At 36.4% G+C, this 20,962-nt stretch overlaps 1 protein-coding gene across 11 annotated transcripts in view; it reads right to left on the bottom strand.

Annotated features, from left to right (window-relative positions):
• AFF1 (ALF transcription elongation factor 1) overlaps window positions 1–20,962 on the bottom strand; it is a 175,758-nt gene that overhangs the window by 60,526 nt on the left and 94,270 nt on the right. For 9 of the 11 annotated variants that reach the window (XM_069093531.1, XM_069093564.1, XM_069093521.1 and 6 more), the window contains one exon: window positions 7,451–7,495. The exons of the other annotated variants lie outside the window; for them this stretch is intronic. In XM_069093531.1, coding sequence (XP_068949632.1) covers window positions 7,451–7,495 — 45 coding nt within the window. The remainder of the gene's footprint in view (window positions 1–7,450; window positions 7,496–20,962) is intronic. 11 annotated transcript variants of the gene reach the window in all.

Below are 20,962 nucleotides of genomic sequence, written 5' to 3'. Positions count from 1 at the left end.
AAAGATTTAAGAAAACAAATCTGTCAACCATGATTCCAGAGGAAAGATACTGAACAGAGAATGTAATTGCCCCATGATGTACAATAACATCTACACTTTCTGACAGGACCAGTGTAGGAATTTGTTTCATTTAACTATGTATTTTTGGCCCAAAAGCTTTATTTTTATTTTATGTTGTTGCTGTTTTTCTGCCTTCAATGGACAGGATAAGTGGGAGGTGTGAGGGGTTATAGAAGAGAGGAGGGATACGAAATGGGGGGAGGGGGAGAAGTGAAGCAACTTGTAAAATATACAGAAGAAAAAAGTCTAATAGAATCACCAAGACCTAGTACAGCTTTGAAAGTAATATGAATTAATGAAAAAATAAATCTATAAATATTACAGTTTCACAGTTTCTGCTATGTATGAAACGTTGATTTGGTGTTTTTTAAGTTCAGAACTCTTTTTTTTTTCTTTTTGGAGGGGGGAAGGAGGGCAATTAGGATTAAGTGACTTGCCCAAGGTCACACGGCTAATGTTAACCATCTGAGTCTGGATTTGAACTCAAGTTCTCCTGACTCCAGGGCTGGTTCTCTATTTACTGTGCCACTAAGCCGCCCCCAGGAATTCTTTTAAAAAATAAAAATTTTCAAAAGAGAAAAATCTTTTAACTGCTACTAGGATTTAGCAATGATGTTAAATAAAGGTGAAAAAAAAAGATGCTAGGGGTAAAGTTTGCTAAGTGATGACAAAAGGTCGGGAAAAGACACCAGGGGGATTGAACAGATCTGCTCTATCTCTGGTCCAGCATACTAGAGGCAGGGTTCAGAACTGCAGAATTACGGAGAAAGGGAAAAAAAGGGGGGGGGGGCGGGGGAGAGACAGATTTTCATGACTATAAAGAAAACAGAAAGAGAGATCGAATATGAAGGTCAGTTGGTTAATTAAAAGACACAATGGAAGAAGTCAGACTAGTATAGAGAAAGACACAGGGTAGGCAAAACTGAGATATATGTAGCCAAAGGAATGGGGAATGGCAGCCTTGGAATCACGCAGGGAAGAAGAAAAAAGGGTCAATCAGACATAGGACAATAAATTATTACATTTGACTCAGTAAGACAAGTAGGTCTGTCCCGGACACTCCTCTTCCTCCAGCAATTTTGATTACTACCACCACTACTACTCCCCAGCACAGAGGGGACTGACAGAGGGTGGTGGTAAACTACCAAAATCTAAAGAACTAAGACTATCCCCAACATTAATCTAACACAATGGCATAAACATTTTCCTTTTATAATACAGTTCAAAATAGTACATTTAATTTTTTTCCTTAATCGTTTTTTCAGAAACTTAGTCATAAGAGAACTTCAGTGTTATTCCCTCCAATTGAGGAGAAATCTGTTCCACAAAATCTCTTACTAGTGGTTTGGGCAGATAAAAGAAATATTCTGCTTAGATAAATATAATGGGTATGGTTCACTACATTAAATCACCTCCAGTTTCTGGCTGAACATCGCAAGTCTATAAGCCAGTGTTTTACAAACTGTAAACCAGGAATTTTTTTTGAAAAAGTCCTGCACCAAGAAAAAGGCATTGTTGGGGAATAGTAAAGCTTTAAAATGAATTGTGTCCGATTATATACCATGCAATTGGACAAATCCTGACGTGGAACAAAATTCATCCTCTCATTTGCTCAGACCTAGGACGGGAACAGCTCAAATCAGGGGAGAAGCAATCTGATTTTGCCCTGTATCGGAACACTCTGAGAGTACTGAAAGTTTGCATGCAGGTCCCAGTCTGTCCCTGAGATCACAACTTTGAATACTCCAACAGGAACCAGGTCAACCTAGACTCCTTCCCCAAGTGTGGCTGAGCCCAGCCCTAACATAAAGTCCAGAGTCAAGAAGGAGTTTAAAAAAAAAAAAGGGTAAACAAAAAAAGAACCTTACAATAAAAGAGCTATTATGGTAGCAAGGAAACTGAAGATACAAAATCATTAGAGAACGAATCCAAAATAAATACACGAAATTCTTCAGAAGAGAACACAGAAGTCGGCTAGAATTCCTGGAAAAGATGAAGCAAAAGTTAAAAAATATTTTGATAAATGAAATGAGAAGGTTAGAGGAAAAACTGGAAAAGACATGAGAGCTATGGAAGAAAGAACTGAAGAGGGAACAGTTTGGCACAAGAGATACAAATACATGCCTAAACATCAAATTCCCCGAAAAATAGACCCAATAGAAGCCAGGGACTATGAGGCAACTAGAATTATTAAAACAAAATCAAAAGACTTTTTTATTTTTAAAGAAGAAAATGTAAGCTTTCTATTAAGCAAAAACAACTGACCTGGAAAACAAATTGAACAGAAAAAAACCTGAAGAATCACTGAACTGTCTGAACACCATCAGAAACAACAAAAGAGCTTAGACAGGATATTTCAAGGAATATAAAACGAGTCAGAAGGCAAAGTAGAAACTGAAAGAATCTACCAGAAATCTCAGGGAAGAACTCAGGGAAGTTTTAAAGAAAACTCCCTGGGGTGGCTAGGTTATGCAGTGAATAAAGCACCAGCCCTGGAGTCAGGAGGACTTGAGTTCAAATCCAGCTTCAGACACTTAACACTAGCTATGTGACCTTGGGCAAGTCATTTAACCCCAATTGCCCTGCCTTCCCCCCACCAAAAAGCAAGAAAAAGAGCCAAGAAAGCTCTAAATTTTGAGGTTTCAGGTCAAAGAAAAAATACTGTAAGCAGCCAGAAAGCCTACTTCATTCTGTCCCTACAGTCTACCACACATATATCCATACCTACAATGCATGCATATGAAAGCTGTTTAGCACAATGGATTAGAGTTAAAAGACAGGATTCAAGCCCTGACTCTTCACAAACACTAGCTGGGTGACCAAGGTTACATCACCTGAAGCCAACAACACTGTATTATCAGGGAACAGAATAATGGAGTACTCCAATGATGAATGCCTGTAGCAAGCTTACTCCAAAAGCCAAGAAGAAAGCCAGTGAATCTCATACAGAGAGGGCAGTGATCTGTCTTTGATACCCTAGGGGTTCTGACCTAAACCACACGCAAGGGGCCTGAAGAATGAACAACTCTGTAGTGAAAGGATACAGGAAGGACTGAAACCTAAGGGCACTCTAAGCACAGACACCAATGGCGATGAACGCCAGCAAGAGAATCACCCCAAAATACAAATCAGGACCAAACCCCATCATTCCATCTAAGAGTGCAGGAAATGAAAGAGCCTGACCCTGATCTGACACAAATTCCTAAATCAGGAAGTATGACAGAGAAAAAGTAAACAGAAGAAGGTAAATAAATTTTATAGCTACAGGTATAGGCAAGACACAAATTCAAAAGAAGAGAGTAATTACTTGGTTGTAAAGACTCCAGGAGTCCCTGCAAGAAATAAAAAAGTAAGATAAAAATATGAACATTGTAAATGAAATTTGAGCTTTAGAGGGAAAAAATTAGAATATTCATAGCTCAGTGTAGAAGGCGCTAAACTTAACATGAAAAAGCAGGCACCCTGAGAATTATCAGAAACCATTAAGCCCATGAGCCAACAAGAAACAGTGGAACAAAGTCAAGTCTAAAATTGAGAAAATAAAAATTATTTTGGAAAATAGGACAAAAGGAGATAATCTAAGAATCATCACAATACTGGAGAGATGGGACAAAAAAGAGAAACAAAAAGACCTCATAAACATTAAATACCACATTCCAATAAATAATAAATAAAAATTGCCCAAATCTGTTCAGAACTAGAAAAGTGAAAATGGCAAGAATCCAATCCAATAAACATTTATGAAGTGTTCACTAAGTGCCAGGCACTGTGCTAAGCGATGATGATACAATTAATGGAAAGACAGGCTCTGCTCTCAAGAAGCTTACAGTCTAATGGAGGGGAAACAGAGAAAAGGAGACAGGAAAAAAAAGGGGTGGGGCTCTACATCTTGGTCCATGGTGCTGAAACCAGGGAAAACAGCATGGTGGGGCAGGCAAGATGAAAGTCAGATTTCTGCCTCTATAAAAGAAGGCATTAGGGGTGTTTGGTGAGCCACCCTTTAGTCTTCCAATCAGAAAGGAGAGAAGGCTAAAGGAAATGGTATCAATGGAGGCTTGGATTAATTATCGCCATGATGCAGAGAATCCACCAATCATCTTCTAAAGAAACTCTAAAAAGAAAACTCCCAGGGATGTCATAGCTGAAATACAGAGCTTCCAGGTCAAAGGAAAAAAAATACTGCAAACAGAATTGAGTTTGAATAACCAGAAACCAGAATCACAAAGAACCTGGCAGCTATTATCAAGGAAAGACCTTGGAATTATGATATTCAAAATGGCATATGTCTAAAATCAAGAGAAATACCTGCCAGAATTGAATATAATCTTAAAGGGGAAAAAAATGAGTGTTTCATGAAACAGATGACTTCCAAGCATTCCTGATGAAAAAGACCAGAGCTGAGCAGAAACTTTGAAATATAAACAAAGGATTCAAGAAAAACTTAAGATGGTGAATATATCTGAGCAAATGGAAAGGGCCTGTCTGGGGCTGGATTTTAATCAGGACAGTCCCTGAAATAAATGAAACATTTGTATAATCATTCAAACAGTTAACAAAAGGAGATTTATAATATATTCAACAAGGAGAGGATTGATGCCCCAGTTTATTCAGCTGAGCAAATCTCTCTAGTCTAAGTTGCTCACTATTGTTTTTTTTTTCTTCCCTACCAGTCAGTCATCGGAGAGATCTGGAGCAACTTGTGTCATTTTGTACTAAAGTGACCAGAAACTAATGGCAAAGGCCCAGGCCTTTAGTCCCCTAAATCAACCAAATCTTGAAGATGTTCTCAATACCTTTTAAGGAAAAACTAACCTAAATTGCCTGGGGGCAAGGGCTAGGATACTGCCCTTAGCATAATCTACTCCTAAGTGTTAAGGCCTTTTAGAGCAATTAAATTCAACTCAAATAGAAAGGGATTCCTGCCTGGGAGGCATGTTAACTTAAATGATTAAAGCTTAAGGCTTCACTAGAGACTTTTGGAACATCTTGTAAAAACTGCAAATACATAGAATTTGTCAAATCAATGCTATTGAAGACAGGGCTACATTAGACCTGTGTAAGGAAAAAATGTAATGGTCATATTTCATAAGAAACTAATTTATAATATGCCATATCAGACTATTTTCAGAACAAAGGAAGAAAAGAATGAAACAAATAATTGATGGCATTAGTAATTCTATTTGACAGTTTACAAATTTTTTAAATGATTTATTTTCTGAAGCTAATGACATTTGTTATCTAAAAGAATCTTCTATCAAGGAAATCCTAATTTGATAGAAGTACATTTTTCATTTAATTCTTCAAATTGTTTATGAATGAAAAGGTGGTTAGTTTGAATCAGTGGTCATTTCCAAACAACCACCACTTTAAAATTCTCATCTTTGGTTAAATATTAGGAGAATTACTTTGCTTCTTTAGTACATTTCATAGTCATGGAATCTCGAGTTGGAAGTTACCTCAGAAGTTAGCTAAGCCGGCAAATAATACAGCAAGAATCTCCCCTATATAATCTATGACAAGCAGTCTGACCAGGACAAAGAAAAACTTGAGTTAAATTTGTCTTCTTAGAAAAATACAGCAGATATTTCGATAAGTTAAATAGCCTACCACTGAGCTTTTCAAATTCTTCCAGGTTATTAAGTCTGTTTTAGAATTTAGAGTACCAGCCCTCGAGTCAGAAGGACCTGAGTTCAAATCTGGCCTCAGACACTTAACACTTACTAGCTGTGTGACCTTGGGCAAGTCACTCAGCCCTGATTGCCTTGCCTTCCCCTCTCAAAAAAAAAAAAGAAAAAGAAAATGATGAACCAGAAAATAACGTTGGTGACCCTTGAATCAGCACTCATTTCTATTTTCACTGCTCCCTCTCTTTTCGACCTCTGTGTCCCACATACACAGTATAAAGGACATTCTCAATTATGGTGAAAGAAAACAGAAAAATTGTACAAATAAGGCTTTAGGTGGAACAAAATTTAAGTTTTCATCTAAAGGGCTTTTATTTAATTCTGAGAGATAATTTAGCCAGCCTTAGAGTCACAGAACCCTGGGTCCTTCTCTAAAACACTGTATGACCATTGCACGTCATTTCTTGTCTCAGTGTCCTAGGCAACTCTATAAAGCTATGAGCTAAAAAATACTGCAGATCTGCATAAGTAGAATAATTTTCTCATTGATAATTTTCTATAGAGATATATCAAAGATCTGAACCTCACCCCCCCCCAACAATTATCTATTTCTTTTTTGGTTTTTATTGGGGCTTTGGGGGGGGGGAGGCTTTTTGAGGGAGAGGCAATTGGGGTTAAGTAACTTGCTCAAGGTTATTACACAGCCAGGTGTTTCTGGGTGGGTGCTAAGTGTCTGAGCCGGGGATTCGATCTCCAGGTCATCCCGACACTGGAGCCGGTGCTCTTACTTGCTGAGCCACCTGGCCACCCCTCTGTCATTTTTTCTTGAGTCAAAATAGTGAGATGAGCAGGCTTCCGCTGCTTACCCTACTGTACGTGGACATGTTAGAATTCCTTACCTGTCTACCTTTCCTATCAGACTTGGGAGGCATGAATTCGACCTTGTTTCTTATGCCTTTGGCTCTTTTTATATTCATAAAACAAGAGATTCTTCACATAAAATAACAGGGCTGAACTAGATCTCTCAGGTCATTCCCTATCGACAAATCAAAAATAACTTTTATATATAAGCACAATGAGAGACTAAAATCATGACACCTTCAAATATTAACATGAATTGGTCATTCCAAAAAACAGACTACACTAAGCGTTTTTAAAAGCCCATCTGAGATTGAATCAAACATACTTTGGTTTTTGTCATGATGTACAAACATAGGGAGCTAATTTCCAAGGAAGCACATGTCTATTTATAGCGTTATTCGAAGAACACTTAGATTGGTTTACAAATTGTTTCAGTTGTGTCCAACTCTCTATGAGTCCATTTAGGGTTTTCTTGGCAGAGATACTACAGTGGTTTGCCATTATGCCATTCCATTCTCCAGATGAGAAAACTGAGGCAAATAGAGTTAAGTGACTTGCCCAGGGTCACATGTCTATTAAGTGTCTGGGGATAGATTTGTACTCAGGTCTTCCTGACTCCAGACTTGGCTCTCTACTTGACTTAAGAGCAGAGTTGAAGAAATCCAGTCATTTCCAAGCTTCCATACACACTGAAGTATCTCAAACCAAGAAGTTAATCTATTTTTGTACAAAACTTGAGTTGATTTTATTTTCTTTTTGGAAGCTGAGGTGAATTTCTAGGTAGCAGCACTACATCACAGGGACATAACTGTAAAATCTTTAGGAACACCAATGAAATAAATTGATAGTGTTCCACCTACTTAGACAGAAGCAGAAACAATAAAAGGCATCATCAAATGACTCACCTTTAATATTTCTTCAACACAGTGTACTTCATTTGGGAAGGCCTGCTGCTTGTAAAAAAGAAAAAAGAAAAAAAGACATAAGAGCAGCACTTACTGTAATATCTGAATAAGCTAGCAGGAAAAACATTAGCACCAACTCTCAACAGAACCACAATACCCAAGTATCAAGATCTTCATTCAGATAAAGAAAAATAAGATCCAAAGGGGTTCACACTTGAGCCAAAACAAAAGAAAAAGTCAGTATGCATCTCTGATTACCATTCTTTTTACTAATCCATGAAATCCATGCCAAATAGTTTTAATGTACACAAACTCAAGGAAGAAAGTTGTTGAATTAAATGTAGTCAGAAAGCGCCCCATGAAATGACATGTAACTTTTCATTAGCACCAGTCTGGAACCTGTGAAAAACTCAAAGGGAAAGGACCAGTTGACTCCCCAGTCATCAGAATCACGTGATAATGCATATGTACCTTTAAGGGCATTCCAACCTTAATCCAGGCAGGGCTCTGTAACCTTTCAAGTCTGAGATGGAATGCCAAAATGGCATTGGGAACAAATGAAGTTTATTCTTCATTCACATTTAAGTTCAGCAGGTCAATCATTTGTATCATAATTTGACTCCATTACTAACTAAATCTGAATAGAGGCAGGTAAGATATTCAAAAGATGTGGGCAGAAAAACCCATTACATAAAACAAAAGTAATCTCTAACCATTTTAATCCTCAGTCTTCCAAGAGCCTGTGTGTGTACACATACACCATATATGTATACACATATGTATATAAAAGCATACAATCCCAACATGTACTAGATTTACTTATTTATAAATTATATGCATGTGGTACTACGCCAGTAATTAAGTATCTTACAACATTTATACAAAAATATAAATTAAAAAAGGATGGGTGTTTGTCCTTCGTTCTCTAAGAGGACCGATGACCTCTGGAGGGTGATGACTTGGCCTTGAAATGGATTTATGTGAGAAGAGCTATAAAAAGTCACCGGCTTCACTCTCTCCTCTAGAGTCATTGAGAGTCAAGTGGCAAGACATGGCTCAGGACAACTGGAGATGGCCCAGTTGCAATGGGAGACTCTGGCCTTTTTATGCTAAGGTCTTTCCCAGGTCTCAGTCCCTCTGAGGCAACATCCATTCAAGTATTTGAAGGCTAGGTAAGAACTAAGGCAAAAAAAAAGTTAGTCTCTTGGCCTCCACAAAAGATTCAAGGTAGATGAGAACATTAAAACAGCCTCTGGAGTTACCCGGGATAAGGTGAGGTGGGTGGGGCATAATTGGAACAGAAATTCAAAGAGGCGAGGGATTGCCTAAAGGGAGTGTCCCAGATGAGATGAGATTCCCAGCCAAGTCCTCAGATCATAAATTACTGTTCTTTTTATTGTCCAAAGTGGCCTCACCAACTAGCTAGTGTAGCTCATACTTCATTTAATTCAAAGAAGTCAGTCCCCAGGACCCATCTTTTTGACCCCATCAGAGACAAGCAGCATATCTCAGGATGGGGAGGACCTTGGGGAGACTGGGTCAGCTTTTTGTTTTGGTTTGGTTTTTTAAAAGATTTTTAACAAATGAATTCCCTCAACTTTCCTTTTCTCCACCTGAGTTTTCAATCTTTATTCAAGTTCTCATCTTTCTCTTTCTTTCCAAAGTTAATCTCCCTTCTTACTAGTATTAGAAATTATGTCTTCCCACCTACTCGAGGCTTTTTATTCAAAGAGATACCCTTTTCCTTTGACTCTCCCATGTCTCTCTTTAAAATGGCCCTTTATCTCAGTCTAATAATAAGCCTGCCACAGGTCCCCATTCTTCCTTTCCTGTCAAGGACAAACTTCTCAAATGAGAAAGCTCAACCCTTTTGCCTTCCCTTCCTCAGTACCTAAACCCTTCCCAATCCCAAGTCATCAGACTTCCTCACTATAATACAAAGCTCCATTTCCCCCCAAGTCAGCAAAGTTAAGTCCACAACTCCAATGATCTTTCTTCAGTTTTAACCCCTTACATCTCAGTTTCTTCATTGGTAAAGGGAGGTAGACAAGATGATCTTCTAAGATCCCTTCAAATCTTCTTCCAGATAAGGCAACTCATGTACAAGCAGGCTAAGTGAGAGCTAATGATAATCCAGATCTGGGGTCATAAGGATGAAGTCTAGTAATTATCACATCTGTATTTCCAGGCTTCCTTGCTCCCCTTAACTCCAACCCCACTGAGAGTCTGCTGAAGACATACCCCTACTTAGAATGTTTATAAATGCATAAAATAAAAAACACAGGACTACAAAGGAAACCAATTGCATGGAAATGAAATCAGCAAAATAGGAAGAAGAAAAAAAGTTCAGAAACTCAAGATTAAGAATCTCTAACTCTATAATTATATTTCAATTAGCTAAACGTAACTGCCTCTGGAATTCTCCTCTACTCAGCAGCCTTGTCACTGAGGAAGATGCCACTTGCCCTGGGGCTTTCTCACCCTAGAAGACCACCTGGCCCCGTGTCCCTCTCCTCTGGCTGTTGAGCTCCTCCTTCAGCTTCCACTCTGAGCAGGTGTTTGGGCAGGCCATGCTCACTTTTTTTACTCATTTCCCAACTCACTTCCTAACTCTGGGCTTCTCTTTTCTACCTACTACCCTGATTTTCAGCTCTCTTTTCTGTGTTCTTTTACTCCAATAGGATATAATCCTTTAGAGGAAGGGGACCATCTTTGTTTTTTGCTTATATCTGTAGAAAGAACGTAACACAAAGAAGCGATTTTCAGACAAATGCGGGAGAGAGGAAAGACAGTAACCAGGAGAGGGTATAGATCAGTGGTGGGCTGCATAATCAGGGAAATTGAGGGAGAGGAGCTTAACCATGGTATGGTGACCTTTGTGACATCGATAATAATTAATACTGTTTTGTTCAATAAAACAAAAGGGAATCCCCAGGACAAATTCTTCAAGGCAGTAGGAAAAACTGCCTAGAGGCAAGAGTCTGAACTGAATACTCTGGAAGCTTGGATTGTACAAAGAATTCAGAGAAAAGACAGAAACAAGAAAATTACAAGGGTCACAAATCAGACAATTAGAGTCTAGAAGAGATAGTAAAAGATGGATAAATGAAGAGAGTGACATGAATCCTTTTTGGAAATGGGCACAAAAAATGAAATGTAAAAAACAAATGAACACAACTAATTGAAGGAGAGGAGGGAAAGGGGAACCTAGCAGAACTCTAAAGGAAAAGGGGGAACAAATGAAAGGAAAAGATCAGGGGTGAGGGAAAGACAGCCAGTGGGAACAATGCCACCATTAAAAGAGATTAAGGTAACATTACAGAAGGGGGGGGGGACCTAATACCAAATGGAAGGGGGGACTAAATACAAGATATAAATGGAAGAAAATATAAACCTCTCATAATTTTAAATGTGAATGGAGTAAACAATTAAATAATTTTTTTTTAATGAGAGCTTAGATGAAAAAACCCTACAATCTGCTGCTTACACAAAACATAAAAATCAAAGATGGGGGCAGCTTGGTGGCACAGAGAATACAGCATTGGCCCTGGAGTCAAGAGGACTTGAGTTCAAATCCAGCCTCAGACACTTAACACTTACTGGCTGTGTGATCTTGGGCAAGTCACTTAACCCCAAATGCCCTGCTTTCCCCCCTCAAAAAAAAAAAGGCAAAAAAAATCAAAGATAAAACTGGGAAGGATGGAGAGAAAAATCACCATGCAGCACACAAAAAAAGTAAGAATTGCAATCATGCGACCTAATAAAGTAAAAACAAACATTCAAAAAATGCAAAGGGATAAACCATGTTATGCTGAAAAGAACCACAGAGAACAAGCCAGTATCAGTAATAATTACTGACAAATGCCTTAGCATCCAAATTCATAAAGAAAGCATCTACACTACAAGAAGACATGGAGAGTAACACAATAGTGACAGGAAATCTCAATATCTCTCTATCAGTTTTGAAAGAAAGACAAAAGGGAAAATATGGAACAGAACAATGTGCTGGAAAATTCAGAGTTTAAAAGGCTTTATGGCATTTTCTAAATGAGAAAGGAAAATAATTTATTTCTTGGCACCACGTGGAATTTTTATAAAATGTGACCATGTATAAGAGAACAAAGATATTGCAAACAAATGTATAAAGCTAGAAACAGCTAATCCACCATTTACAGAACATAAGGCAGTAAAAATAGTCATTATTTCAAGGACCAAAAAAAAAAAGAGACACATAAAGACTTACTAATGAAAATTTTAAATAAGGAGTGGTCAAAGAAGAAATCATAGAAACAATTACTAACTACATAAAAGAAAATGTTAATGATAAAACAATACACCAAAGTTTCTGAGATGAAAGGAAAGCAGGCCTGGGGTAGGATACAGGGGAGGGGAATCACATCCTTATAAACATATATTAACAAATTAGAAAAAGTGGCTTACTGAATTGAATGTGCAGTTTTAAAAATTAGAAAACCAACAAATGAATAAACCAGAAATATGCAACAAATTCCGCTCTAAAAATTAGAGTGGAAATAGATAAATTGGAACAGGAGGGAAAGCCATAGAAATGATCAAACTAAAAGCTGGCTCTATGAAAAGACTAAGAAAATTGATAAACCCATAGCTAATCTGATTAAAAAAGAGCAGAAAACCAAATCAATAAAATAGCATACAAACAAGGTGAAGTCACAGCAAAATCAAATTAAAATGTTTAAAAAAAAACTGTTATACAGTTATGTGCTAACAAAATGAATAACAATAAAGAGATAAAAGGAACACTTTCAAAACTATACAAACTATCAGAAAGAGATCTTAAAGAACTCAAATCTCAGCAAAGGAAATCAATATAGCAGTAAAAGAAAAAAATTCCTGCTCCTGTTGGATTCATAGGAAGATTATTCTCAAAAACTGAGAATGAAAGCCCCCAGCTGAATCCTATAGTCCTAATGCCTAAACCAGGGAAAGATAAAATGCCATTATCACTGATGAACACTGACTGAAAAATTTTAAACACACTTCTATCAAACAGACTACAGTAATTTACCCCCCCAAAATTCATTCATTATGACCAAGTGGGATTTACATCAGGGATAAAAGGGATAGTTTAACATTAGGAAAACAATCAACATAATTAATTATATTCAAAACCACATGATTATCTCCTTTATGCTAAAAATTCTACAAAGTCTAGGCAGAGAGGGACTTTTTTTAGTGTTATAAAAATCATCTATCTAAAGCCAAAAGTAAGCATCATATGTAATAGGAACACACTAAAACCCCTTTCTATTAAATACAGGACTAAAGCAAGGATGTTCTCCCCATTAATATTTAATATAGTTCCATAAATGCTAGCAACAATAAGAGAAAAATAAGAAAAATATTAAGACAAGAATAAAAATAACAAAATAAAAAGATTAATAACAAAATAATTAAAAAATAAAAATAGGTAAAGAAGAGATAAAATTATCCCTATTTGCTTAGATTATGATAGCTTAATTATAAAATCCTAGGTTATCAGCAAAGATACAAATGGCGACAACTATATGCTCAGCAAAGTTGCAGGCTACAAAATAAAGGCTCAAAAATGAATGGAATTTCTCTTTTTTAAAAAAAGAAGTAATAATAGGGAAATTACATAAAATATCTAGGGATCAGCCTAGAAAAGCATTCAAAAGACTAGTGTAGATTCAGTTACAAAGTACTCCTTAAAGAAAAAAAAACCAAAAAAACTTAAAATAGCTAAAGCATTCAGTGCTCATGGCTAGCCTGAGTCAATATATAAGAATGACAATACAATCAAATTTAATTTTCACTTTTAATGCTCTACCTATCATATTACAAACTTTACAGAGCTTGATAAAATTATAAGAAAATTAATCTGGAAAACAAAAGATCTAGAATATCAAGGGAAATAATGAAAAAAAGTAGCAGTCATCAAAACCACCTGTTATTAATTAAAAACAATGGAGGGCAATGGAACAGCCGAGGCAAGGGACAATCAGAAGCAAGAACTCAATAACCTACTTTTTAATAAAAGTGGAAAATGTAAATTACCTAGGAAAAAACTCCTTATTTTATAAACACTGCTGGGAAAATTGGAAACCAGTCTGGCACAAAGTAGATTTAGATCAACATCTTACCACTACATTCCACAATACATTCTAAATGTCAATACAACCTTACTTAATATTAAACCTCATACTACAAAAGAAAATTAGAAGGGAAGTAGATCATATAACTCTTATTTCTATGAGTGGAAGATATATTCTCCAAGCAAGAAATATAGGCAATCACAAAAGATAAATAATTTTGATTACTTGAAACTGAAAAGTTTCTGCACAAACAAAATTAAGGTAAGAAAGTGATCAAAAGGGGGGGGGGGATCCATGCATCAAATTTCTCTGAGAAGTAATCTTATTATCAAATGTCTTTTATATCCAATATAGTTAACATATAAACAGTTAATACATAAAACTAACAGCCATTTCCCAATAGATAAATGGTCAAAGGATATAAACAAATATTTCTCAAAAGAACTACAACATATATGAAACAATAGGAAAGAATGCTCCAAATAAACGCAAATCAAAATAACCTTGAGGTTTCACCTTACATCCTGAAAACTGGCAAAAATGACCAAAAAACGGCAACAGTCAATGCTGAAGGGGTTATGGAAAGACAGACACACTAATACATTGTTGGTGGAACTGTGAGGTGGTACAGTCATTTTGAAAAGCAATTTGGATTTATGCATAAAGTGACTAAAATGTCCCTACTCTTTGAACCAGAGACTCCATTACTGGGCTTATGCCCAAGGAAACCATTCATAAGAAAAAAGTCCCCATATCTATGGCAGCACTTTTTTGTGATAGTTAAGAATTGGAAACCAAGTAGATGCCCATCACTTGGGGAATGGCTAAACAAACTAGAAAACATGAATGTAATGGAATATTATCGTTCTGTAAGAGATGATGGATGTTATGAATACACAGAAGCATGGAACATTAGATATGAATTGATGCCAAAGCAGATCTAAGAAAACAACATACACTACAACATAAATGACAACCTAAATGGAAAGAATAATTGCATACCAAAAAAAAAAAAATCAAAAGTAAATGTAAAGAAATTATAAAGGTAAAGAATAGACTAGAATGAAGAAATATGAGAAGAACCCTACCCCTTAGTGGAGGGTGGAGTCCACAGGTCTTATACGTTATGTTTTCAGATTTTTTCAAGGTATTGATCAGTTGTGCTGATTTTTTTCCTCTCTTATAAAAAATACTACAACTGAACAAAAAAATTCAGATCAACCTATTAATCCTTGCTAAGAACATGTCATGTATTCATTTCAGTTATTAACCAGTCTTGCAAATTTTGACTGTGAATTATTGAGGTAAAAATTCCCAATATTCTGAATGCTCCATCTTTGAGGAAAGGTCAGATGAGGTCCCACTGAGGGTATCACAGAAATGAATGATTTAGTAGGTTTAATAGGGAAATGGCAGTCTCCCTATCCAAGCTGTGGCAAACACACACACACACACACACACACACATTTCTTCAACTAACCTAACTTCCTCTTCATTTTTCCCTACTATCCCAGCCCTAGTATATGGTCAAAGAAAAATGTATAATTCCATGGAGAGAAATTTACTTTTACTTCTTACACAGTGAGTTAGCAACTGTGTAAAAAGAATTTCACAACAACCTAGATTTGAAATAAAATACCACTCTAAGGGGGAGTTTTATATTGCAGTTTGATCTTATTTTCCCCCAAAATCTACACAAAAAAAGAGAACTAAATGGCCTAGTTGTGATTACTCTTGCCCAGGTCACATGGGGATTTGTTTTTCAAACCCAACAGGATTGAGAAAGCTATATTAAATGTATTGCTATTTCTCCTTTGTGTATATGTGTTATCTGTCCAATTTAATTGCCAAGTACAGAGTCCAAAAGACGCTCTAATTCTATCTTCCTGTGATGCCCAGCACATTTTTCTGAAGCTAATATAAACCAAGAACAAAACAGGCCCCAGACAGAAGTCATTAACCATTTTCTGGAGCAGGAAGCCAAAGTCATAAGTATACAGTAAACCATTTAATCCGAGCTTTGTCTAAAGAGATAGAAAGATTTTGTCATGACCTTATTCCAAAGGTAATCCCAGAGCAGTCTGCTCCTTTAATGTTGTCTCCTAGCATTGATTAAAAAAAAAAAAAACACCACAAACCCTAAAGTGGTAGGCTAGAAGTATATAATGCCCTAAGGAAATGATTTGGCAGCTCTGTAAATGCCCTAGGGTTTACTGATACTATAACAAACACAGATGATAGATGAGAAATAAATATGTCTCCACCCTGTCCATTGTCTCTAAGATATCTACTTCCACATTTTGCCAATGTTAAAAATGACATCTAAATAGAAGTCCTAAAACATATTCTATGAAAGGACAGATTTTGAATAGCTTTAGCTGGCAGGGATAACAGTCGCTTATTATAGCCAAGTAAGGATACTCCAGGAGTATATACTTGTACCCTCCATAGTAACATCTACCCCCTCATTGCCATAAACAACACAATCATTGGGATGTGGTAATGGCTTTAAAATTGGGTTACACTGTTTTTATGAGATAGCATCTTACCCTCAAAAGGTAAAACTGGTCTTTATGTAGACGGGAACTAGGACACTGGCTAAGTTGGTTCTATAAACAACCTGCCCCAGTGCTGGAATCCATCAAATTTATTTTGCCTATCTGGCAAGCACTGCACTTGGACCAAATGAAACCACTTTAACAAGTTTGCAAAATTATTTACCAGTTTTTCCTAAACAACAGGGTTTATTTACAAGTTTGCAATCTAGAAAATGATTTTGTTGTGTTTCTGTTGATAAAATTTCATTATCATGATTCAGTAATTTTATTATCATGCTTCATTGGGGATCTTTCCTCTGAAAAGTTCCAAGTGTTATCCGACATATATTTCATGCTACCTTTAAGAGACAGGAGCCAGTATTGTCCCCACTTTAGAAGGAAAGAGCAAAAATGTTCAATCAAACCAATCTCCTATCCTCCACCCCAAAGGAAATTCAAATTGTATGTCACACACAGATGCACCTGTGTCCCTCCCGCCTATTTCATACACCTGCATGTGACCCATGGGAAAACCCTTTCAGAGACTGCTACTGTGCTAGTTTGAAGTGTTTCTCTGACAAGGTGGGGATGAAAAAAAAAAGTTAATCCTACAAAATTCACCTCTTTAATGGAAATGCTGCCAGATTCCCTGCAAAAAGGAAGCAGTGTGGTATTTTCATGATAAATGGGCTTACCATAAGGTGGATTCAGGTAAAAATTCACCTGACATAAGCAAATAGCTATGTTTTACTACCTTAATTAGACAAAATTGTAAAAGGCTTCTCAACATCCAACAAATAGTTATTTTTCATAAAAAGTTCAATTAGCCTTGACATTGTATCAACTGCATGGGCCTTAATTCATTAAAACATTCTCCTGAAGAAACAATAATTTCCTAAATTCTGTCAACTTCTCAATTTCTTACCTGAGGACGAAAAATGTAAAGCAATTCACAATTCAAAGTCAAGCATGATACAATAACTTTCAAACACTGTATGGCTCAAACTGACCACAAACATCTATAGTTACACTTTTTAAAAACCTTTCTATCTCCTGTATCCCCAAAACCTCACATAGTACCTGGCATATAAGAAGTTCTTAATAAATGCCTTTTTATTGACTGATTTTATTGATTTTTAGCCTTAGAAAGTTGGACAATTTCTCATTGCTTTTTGGAAAAAGCAAGGATCCAGTATATCAATTTTTAAGAAACTGCACTCACCCCTAAACACATCCAATTATCATGCAACTAAAAATTCAGACCCCTAAAATGGCTGACAATGACTGATTAACGTTATCAAAATAAATTATACATAACAGAATCATATATCATACTGTACAACTTCGTACTAGGAACCCTAAAATTATAAGGCTAGAAGGTATCTTAAGAATCATGACTGCAACTTTCAATTAAGACCACATGGCAATCTTCTGGAGGGCTGAAATCTGCTTTTTTTAAGTCCTCTAGAAAAAGAGACTTCAGTCTCCACACACAACCTCCTTTGAACTTAAGTGCCAGAGAAAAACAAAGACCAGGAAAAATCTGCACACGCTGATAAAAACTTTTCCTGTCCTGATCAGGACTGGGCAATCACAGTTTGAAGAAAGAAGAAATCTCTCCAACCTATAGTCTTCTTTAATGATCAATATTTGCTAAATATTATTAAAGCTCAATGTTTTTAAATGATCTTAAAATATGCTGATCAATTTATTCAATTCAAAATATGCAAAAATCAATTTCCTAATATATTTTTAAAACAATTATACCTAGAGTCACTCCTCATCCCCAACAAAAATAACATCCTTGAAAATCTCAAGAGGTGAGTCTCCAAGATTTTTTTAAAGTCTCCCATGGCAGCCCAAAAGAGGAATAACCACCTGTCAATTACCTATCAAATTTATGCAAGGGAGGGAAGATGGGAGGAGCAGGTGATACTTTGGCATTAATTCTTACATCTTTAGAAGCTCTTTTGTTCTGTGCCTGGTACAGAAATAATTCTAAGTCTCTTCTTCAGATGCTATCTCCAAACAGAAAAGACAAATGGGGAGAGAATGAGAAAAGAGGTAGGGCAGGAAAGGGAGAAGGGTTAGAAGCATTTGTTATTTTTAGGCATTTTTCCTATTCTACCTTATTTAATGCTCTCCATTAACTACCCTAAACTAAATACCTGAGGCCACAGTTGAACACTGATCACATAGCACGGCCGTACAATGTGGCGCACTTACCTCTGTGAACATGTCTTATTGCCTTCCTACATGGCAACAGAGATTCCCTGTTTTCATACATTCCCTTGTCAGCCCTAATCAGTGTCAATGGGTCAGTGTCTTTTGTGCTCTGGTGTGCTGGAGTGGAAGCCCTGATAGGAAAGGTCTTTTTATCTCTTCCCTTGTACTGAGCCATGAGAAGCAGAAAGTGTTCCCAGGCATGACTAGCTCCCCTGGCTCTGCTCCTAAAAATGCTCTCTCAAGGACATGGTTGCTTAGCAATATTTGCCTTCCCTCTGTACATGTGAAATTGGCAACATCTGTCCCTTAGGCAGTTTTGACTTGCACAAGCACCATGTGGGTAAAGTTTAAAAACATACAAAACATGTGGCCTTTCAGAAGGGGTATCTACTGCCCAAATGGGCATCGGTGAATGACCCCTGCTATGTATATGTTATGATCATAACAGAACGTCAGATTCCTGGCGTAAAGCAACGGGAAACCAAACCAAACAAAAAAATTGTTCAAACAACCACTGGGGAGTTCCTATTAAATTTCAAATAACAAGTTGTTTCTGTTTTTATATGTTTATACTTGCACTGTTGGAAATTAAAATTCAATTTAATAACATTATGAATTGTAGTTTTAAAAAATCAATTTTCACTGGGATCAAAAGTCTTTATAAGGAAATGTGCATGGATATGTACAATTTCTACAGATGAATTAAAGAAAAGTAAAACAATTCACTAAGAGTATTAAATCTGTTATTAATATGCTCATATCCCCAAAATCGAGGAAGGCTACCTATAAAGAGCTAAAAGGCAAAAGTTATATGAAGAACAGGTTTTTAAAAATCCATTTACCCCCAAAATAACATTCTTAAATTCAGTATCAAAAAAATCCTTTGCAACTATCTGCAAAACTCAGTGGAGAAATGAAAAAGAAAACTTTTTACATAAACACAGCAAGGTTTAAATGGGAAGGAATTAATTGCTTGTAATAAAAACTGTAATGTAATAAAATGTAAAAAAAAGGTAATAAAAATTTCAATAATACGTAAATCAGAAGGAAAGAGGAATGGCTTACAGTCACTTTCCTCATCTGTAAAATGAGACCTTTGAACTTGGTAGCCTCTAGTCTAAATTTGTGATCCTGTGAAATTAATTCAGTGTCATAACAATCAAATTATAAAAGAATTTTTAATGTAACTAGAATAAATTATTTTTAAAATGGATATAAAAAAGGGGGGGTGTCAAGATTCTCAAAGGAAATAATGAGAAACACTGGGAAGGAAGGGCACTTTTTACAAGATCTCAAAATACACTATAAAGTAGCAATCATCAAAGAATTTGGTACCAGCAAAAACCACAGAAAAGTTGATCATGGGAAGGGATTAAGTAAAAGGGATTCAAAAGTAATTAAGAACTGCTATATAATGTTTGATAAAGTCAAAGGCACAAAGTACTAGGGGACACAATCATTGTGACAAAAACTGCTGGGAAAGGAGAAATTAGGTCTGTCTTAACCTCATCATATACAGTATCATAAGCTCCAAATGGATACATGTCACAGACACAAAAAGGTCACATCATAAATAAATTGGAGAATCAAGAAAGATGCCTTTAACAACTACAGATGGCAAAGTGCTTTTCAGGAAACAAAGAATAGAGAAGGACAAGTGATTAAACGAATGTTTTTAATTACATAAAACTGAAAGACTCCTGCACAAACAAAAATCAATTAAAATCTGAAGAGAAACTGTTAGCAGGAAGGGAAAAAAAAACTTTGCAACAAGTTTCTCTAATAAAAGCCTGATATCCTATATATATATATATATAGGATACTGACTCAACTATAAAAGAATACAATCCATTTCCCAACATGTAAATGAACAAAAGGATGTAAACAACTAGTTCTCAAAAGAAGAAATAATTAGAAGTTATTGACAACCATATGAAAAATACTTCCAGATCACTAACAATAAGAAAAATGCAAAATAACAAAACTCTTGAGATTCTATCTCACATACATCAAATTGGCAAATAATGGCAGCTATGTGGTTCAATACATCGAGTGTTGAACTTGGAATCAGGAAGAGAGCTTGTAACTGTTGTCTACAGAGTCCCAAATCACTCCTCCATGCTTCCCAATTAGTTCAATACTGGCCCCATGCCTTCATACTAGGGAACTCATACGGATTCTCCCTCAAATCCCCTAAGCACTCATTTCCTTAACCTATTTGCTTCCCAGGAGCTATATCTCCACCCCACATTCGACATACAAAAAGGTCATACTCTTGATTCTGCCATCACTCACAAATGGTCATTCTGCATATTCAAGAATTCTCAAGTCCCCTTATGTGACCATAATCTACTGGTTTTTTACCTCATGCATAACCTTACTCTTCATCCTCATTTCTAATCCCGAGACCCCTCAATTCTTTCCCAGCCCTAGTCCCTCTCTTCTTCTCCCCATCTTGACCCCATTGGTGAGCCAATTTAACTCCATATTGTACTTCTCTCTTGAATCCCTAGCCATTCTTCCATTACCAATTATGACAAGACAATCCTCGACCTTGTATCATTCCCACTGTTCTTCACCTTCATGCCTACACTCATGTTGCTCAATGAAGAATGAGAAAATCACACAACCATTCTGACTGGATCCATTATAAATTT

The sequence above is a fragment of the Petaurus breviceps genome, unplaced genomic scaffold (assembly GCF_028583685.1).
Source record: "Petaurus breviceps papuanus isolate PSGF00001 unplaced genomic scaffold, PetGlider_PUasm1.0 126, whole genome shotgun sequence".
Taxonomy (NCBI): domain Eukaryota; kingdom Metazoa; phylum Chordata; class Mammalia; order Diprotodontia; family Petauridae; genus Petaurus; species Petaurus breviceps.
This window is presented reverse-complemented; position numbering and strand designations above follow the sequence as displayed.